Source organism: Antechinus flavipes, chromosome 6, assembly GCF_016432865.1.
Source record: "Antechinus flavipes isolate AdamAnt ecotype Samford, QLD, Australia chromosome 6, AdamAnt_v2, whole genome shotgun sequence".
NCBI lineage: Eukaryota > Metazoa > Chordata > Mammalia > Dasyuromorphia > Dasyuridae > Antechinus > Antechinus flavipes.
The window spans coordinates 14,838,580-14,844,579 of NC_067403.1; the positions used below are offsets into that span (position 1 = coordinate 14,838,580).

Genomic DNA, 6,000 nt, shown 5'->3' on the forward strand with positions numbered 1-6,000 from the left:
TATATGCTCACTCACATACACACATACACACAAGCACCTATTTCTTAGTTCAGAACGTTCTGATTTGCTGGGTTACATCCTCCCCTCCCCAAAAAAGTAGGTTTATCTTTTAGAATTACTGTATAGAGATTCTCCAATATGTCAACGTCTCTTCCCTAATGATGCAGGTATCTCATTTGTTTCTGTATTTTATCTTAAAAGTTCACCCAATCCCATTTTTAAAAAAAATCAATATTTCAAATAATCTTCCCTTTCCCACCATACAATTAAACTGCAGTAGCAAGAACATATACCTTCCAATATCAGTCCTTGAGCTAACCAGACCCAAAAGGCAGCACCTGCAGGCCTTCCACTAATTCTATCTGCTTTTCTTTTCGATGTGCATATTTTTCCCAAAAAGAAAAAATGTTTAAATTTATGGAGTGATTTTTCCCCCCTAAATCTTGTTAAACTAACTTTATAAAAATGGAACTGGTTTAGATCTGTTTTTTTTTTTCCTTACCGTTTCAATCTTAAAAAAAAAAAAAATCTCTCCTTTTCTTCTCTTTCTCCTTCCCCTTCTCCTCCATTTCCCTTCTATGCCCCCCCCCCTTTTCATCCTACCCACTTCCTTTGGTTTCTAAGGAGGTTTCACGTGATTGCTAGTCTTGCAGAATCAGGCAACAGCCCTTCCTAAAATCTTTCAAATAGCTCATTTCTTTCCATCTGAATTTTTTCAAACGTATGTAGAATATTATATAATTGTGCTCCTGTGCCATCTCGCGTGTCACTGACATGTTTTCTGCACCCCCTGCTTTTCTTCCCGGGGCAGGAGTAGCCGGGGCCACCAGGTGCAGGCCACGGGCGAACACCCCGTAAACTTATCATAATGCATCTGGTTCTTTGACTAGTTGGGCGCGTGGCGCTGCTAAGGAATCACGATTTGGGGTTTTGACAGTCCGTGGATTTCAATAGGAGAACGTCCTAACGGCGGCGTGCAAGGCTAGTTCTGACTCATGTTAGGTCTAGAGCAAAGCGGCTCGAAAGCTCCACACACGACACACACTGCACGCACTTGGAAAGGCAAGCTTTGCAAATCTTTTAATTGTTTTTCTATCTGATACAGGATAGGGGAAGTTAAGAGGCGGGGAGGGGGGAGAGGGGACACTCAGCCGGGAAGCAAAACCAGGTAGCGACCCCGCGGCCTCCCTGGCGCCGGCCCCCTTCGGGGCTGCACTCCGGGGAGCTTTTGCCAGCAGCCGCCCCCACCCTCCAGAGCACACGCATCTCTTTTCTTTCCCCGCCTCTCCATCCCGCACAACTCCAGGGTCTGCCAAGCCGAGCTCGAGGCTGCTGCCAGCCATCAAGTGCCTTCCAAGTTTCTGGTCCCGGATCTGCCTCCCTGCCCCTGTCCAGCCGCTCGGCGCTAGGCTTCGGAGCCCAGCCCCCAAAGTTGACTAGGGATCGGGCTGGGGGAGGGCCCGCGTGGCTCGGGGCTTCGGAACTTCCCCCGTCCCTCCCCCCGGAACGGAGAGAACCGCTGCTCAGACTCCGTGCTCCCCGGCGGGCGGCAGCCTTGGCGGCGTTGGCATCGGCACGGGCACTGGCACTGCTGCCTGTCTGGGGCTCTCTCCGCCTGCTAGTGGCTCCTGCTGCAAGCAGAATTCTCCCAGGCTCCCCCGGCCGCTCTCTGGGTTATTAACTCCCGGGGCAGCGGGGGCTTGCGGAGCCCTCCACTGGCAACTGCTAGTTTGGGGATTTCGGGGTCCTGGACACTGGTGTGCCGGGGCTGGCGGCAGAGCCGGGGGGAGCGGGGAGCCAGAAGCCTGCACGTTTTTCCGGGAGCTCGGCAGGGCGCGCTGCCCACCCACAGGGGAGGCGAGCGCGCCGGGGCCGAGGCAGCCCCGCGGGCCGGCGGGCAGGGGTGGCGAGCCCCCCTCCTCCTCCTCCTCTTCCTCCTCCGGGCCCGGCGCCCGCCCCCACCCCCCGGGGCCACACATCCACACGCACGCACGCGCGCCGGACCCACGCACGCGCGCCCCCCGCCACACACCCGCGCGCGCACACACACTCTCACACACACACACGCACACGCCTCGGCCGGGCGCGCTCCGCCTGACAGGCACGCGGACACCTGACCCGGGAATCCCACGCGCCGGAGGCCGCTCGGGCGGGCGGCACGTTGCTACCTAGCAAGTTGGACGCAGCAGCTCGCCTTCATTTTTTTCCTAAGGCTTTAACTTTTCCTTTCCCTCCCCCCTCCCACCACACACACACACACACACACGCACATGCACGCACACACACGCACACACACCCTCTCACACTTGCTCTCTCCCCCTCCCTCCCCCCGGTCCCTACCTCGTCCCCTCCCTCTCCACTTCACCGTGTAGTTTCCAGATGACAGATGCCTGGAGACTTTTCACCAAACAAGCAGTGGGGGCAGCAGACTACAACAGTTACTTAATTAAAAGGCTTTTTTCCTCTCCCCCCCCTCCGCCTCCCCCCGCTCGGGCTCTCTCCTAGGCTCCCAGAATAGCTTTTCCACCAGGACCCACGATCCATCCTCCCTGCTCTCTCCTCCAGGTACCCACCCGGTGTGGACACCCGTCTGCCTGCTCCCCCCCCCCGCCTTTTTCAGGTACCCCTTCTCACTTCGACGACTCTGCCCTCCCCCCGCACCCCCCCCCCCCAGCCAGACTGACATGTACACCTAGAGGCTGCGAGCAGCTCCCGGGGAAGGGATGCAGCCAGACTGCATTGCACAGTCATCAAAGTTAAGTGGGGGTGGGAGGGGGATAGGTGCGGGGGCGTAGAGAGAAGCCTCAACTACTCCCACCCAGACGGGGTCAGAGCTGCTTTACTTGCATATGCAGCCATTTTAGGGGAAGAAACGGGGTGGGGGCGGGGAGGGGGGGAACGGGACGGGGAGGGGGGAGAGGTTCCCCCGCCAGCAAGTAGCCGGGGGTTTGGATCCCACCCAGTCCCCGCCAGGACCCGACTGACGGGCAGCCGGGAAGCGAGGAAGAACGGGCAAGAAGCACCGAAGGAGACTTAAGAGGTTTCGCTTGAGTTGCCTTGTTGTGCCTGGAGTTGTTCGGGGTAACGCACCAGCTCCATCCTCTGGATCTCGCTGGGGCGGGCGCGGGGGGGGAAGAAGGGGGGTACCGAGAGGGGGGAAGAGGTTGTGAAATTGATCAAAGATCGGGGGAGGGCGAGGGAGGGAGGGGCGAGAAAGCCCCGTCGCGATTGGAAAGCTATGGTTCCTAGCTAGCCCCCTTTCCACGCCGTTCCGTTTTGCAGAAACACATACAACAGACTGAGCAACCCACTTGGCCGCCGCCACCCCCCACTTCCCTCTCCAGCCTTTTGCATCCCCGTGGAGTGCTAAGTGGGTTCGCGACAGGGAGGAGAGGAGGGGACCGAGGTGGAGGGGGGTGCGGGAGCCAGAACAAGCAGCATCAAGCCACGGGGCTCTTACCTGGTTGTAGGAGGTTTCCCAGGAGGAGCTGTAGTTGTAAAAGAAAGAGAAGAAGGCATCTTCCGATAGCCCGCAGCCTGCCATCCTCTGGATGCAAACAAAATGGGGAGGAAAAAAAACAACACAACAACAAAAAAAAAATCTCTCCAAAAAAAGAAAAGAAAAGAAACGTAAAAGGAAATCTCTCAACTCTTCTCCCTTGCTGGGCTTTTCACTGAGGCTGCCGTTACTAAAGACTGAACCTAGAGGTTTGCCTTGACTTCTTTCTGCTGCCGGGCTGCCGCCGCCGCCGCCGCCGCCGCCGCTGCTGCCGGTACGGGTGGATATCTGTGTGTGTGTGTGTGTGTGTGTGTGTGTGTGTGTGTGTGTGTGTGTATCTGTGTGTGTGTGTGCGTGTGTATTCAGAGGGAGAGCGAGGAGGAGAACAGATAAGGAAGGGAGAGAAATGAGAGACTGGATGGAGAGCAGAGAGAGAGTGTGTGTGTGTATGTGTGTGTGTGCGTGTGTGTGTGTGTGCGTCTGTTTGTGGAGCTCACCCAAGAGCCAAAGCCTGAAGACAGAGCCGTCACGTGGGGCGCGCTGACTCCGCTGCTGGGGACAGCCTGTACTACAGACCCTGCTACTAAATCACCCACAGCCGCACGACCTTTACATCCCCCCCCCACTGGCGCCCCCCCACTCCTCGCGCCCTCCCTCCGGGCCAAGGCTGGCAGGCTGCGCAAGGGAACAAGTGGGGCGCGTGCTGGACCCGCTGCTGCACCGGCTTTGGGGGGCGGGGGTGAGCCAGTGGGAGGGGGGGAGAGACGGAGAAGGGAAAGAGTCGGGGGGGGAGGGAGGGGAGGACGCACAGGTGCTTTTCCTGCCGCCCCTGGGATCCGAGTCCCTTGCCCCCCTTCCCTCTCCCTCGGAATCCGAGTTTCATTCGACTCTCATTAAAGACTTTTAATTCTGGCGATGCTTTCTTGTGGTGCTCGCTTTGCACGGCAAAGGCAGAGCCTCCCTCCCTGGCGAACGTGATTTTAGCCAGTTCGTACTTCGGGGTTCCTAGCTCCCCCCCCCACCCCACTTGGCGGCCCAGTCCTGCAGCAGCCGACGCCCCCCTCGGAGCCCCAGCCCATGCCATCCCAAATGAAAGCCCTCTTCCTCTGCTCCTGGCTGCTGTAGTTAAGCTAAGTCTATGCTCCATCTAACTGGGCTAGGCAGAGAATTGGAAAGTGGATTTAGGGAACAATGCTGCCCCAGCAGGGAGAAAGGCTAGATGGCTTTCAGGAGTCTTTTCCATCTCTAGTTTGGCATTCTGTTGATTTAACAGGAAAAATAACATGGAAATAATTGTTTGGAACGTTCTAAGCTTCTCCACTAAGATCCAGTCAGTATTATGTAAGGAGATTTGCTCAACAGAGCCCCCTCTTAGCATTGTTTTTGGGGGAAAGATAGGAATAAGATGACCATTTTCCTCAGACAGAATTCTAGGACCATCCCTGCCTCTCTCTCCTAATAAGTGGAGGGCTGAAAGTGACATCTGCAGTGACAACTTCCTTATCTCTTGACCTTCCACTTTCCCCAAAAGATGCTCCTCCTAAATAAAACAGACCCTAGAAACTATTATATTCTTGGCCAAAAAAAAAAAAAAAAAAAAAAGCCCTTGCAACCAATTGCAGCTCCAGGAGGAAACATGGAGAGATATTTAGAAGAGAAATAGAATACCTCTATTTCCTGATTTGTCCATATATCTACATTTTTCTGCAAACATATTTATTTTCCCAAGAGTTCAACTGTTCTTGTAAATTCCCCACTTGAGGTCATAATCCTCTGTGACATAAACATTTCCACAGCAACTCCAGTGATGTCACAAATATAGTGTTGTGATTTCAGATGGGAAATAAAACAAGTCTAAACAGTACCTTAAGGAAGAAAGACACTATTTTTTTTTTCCCCCAATGGCACCAGCAATCATAGAAATACAGAAGACAAGGCAGCAGAGATCTGGCTAAATGTCTTTCTTTTTCTAAGATTGTCAATACATGTTTTTCAAAAATATGTCAAGTGATCTTTAAGAAAATAGCTTGTCACTCTCTTGGATGATTGCGAAGGAAAGTGTTTAGAACTGCTAGTCCCTAATGGGACTGGTTGGGGTAGATTTCAATTAAGAAAACAGAATTTCCTGAAATTGGTGGCCGGGTCTGACATTAGAAAAACATGGAGAGGCACATTCTAATGCCCTCGCCCTAAAGCTGAACAAGCCTTGGGAAGCTTTGAAGATAAAATAGTTTCCCAAATTAACAGGCTCACCAAAATTACATTCGGTTCACATCCACATCCACCTGCCCTGAGCTCATTTCCCATTCTTCCTTTCTTCCCCCATATCGGCAGACTACAAGAATGGAGGGACTGTCCACAAATGTTCCCCGTCCCCATCCATCTCCTGGGAAACAGAAAAAGGGGAGCAGGAAGAGAGAATGGAAGGTGCCCCAAAATACTTTAGGCCATTGTTCAATTTTCTGTATTTAAGTTCCCTGTTTTATTTCAATGTAGGTGCG

The 6,000-nt window shown here is 53.8% G+C and overlaps 1 protein-coding gene across 3 annotated transcripts in view; it reads right to left on the reverse strand.

Annotated features, from left to right (window-relative positions):
- Window positions 1-3,775, reverse strand: part of PPARGC1A (PPARG coactivator 1 alpha) — a 739,677-nt gene extending 735,902 nt beyond the window's left edge. For 2 of the 3 annotated variants that reach the window (XM_051963881.1, XM_051963879.1), the window contains exon 1: window positions 3,461-3,559. Coding sequence is in view for 1 of the 3 variants with exons in the window: in XM_051963878.1 (XP_051819838.1) it covers window positions 3,461-3,544 (84 nt within the window). In the remaining 2 variants the exon portion in view is untranslated. Of the gene's footprint in view, window positions 1-3,460 lie in introns of all 3 variants that reach the window. The other variant, XM_051963878.1, reaches the window with a different exon arrangement.
- Window positions 3,776-6,000: the final 2,225 nt, after the last annotated feature.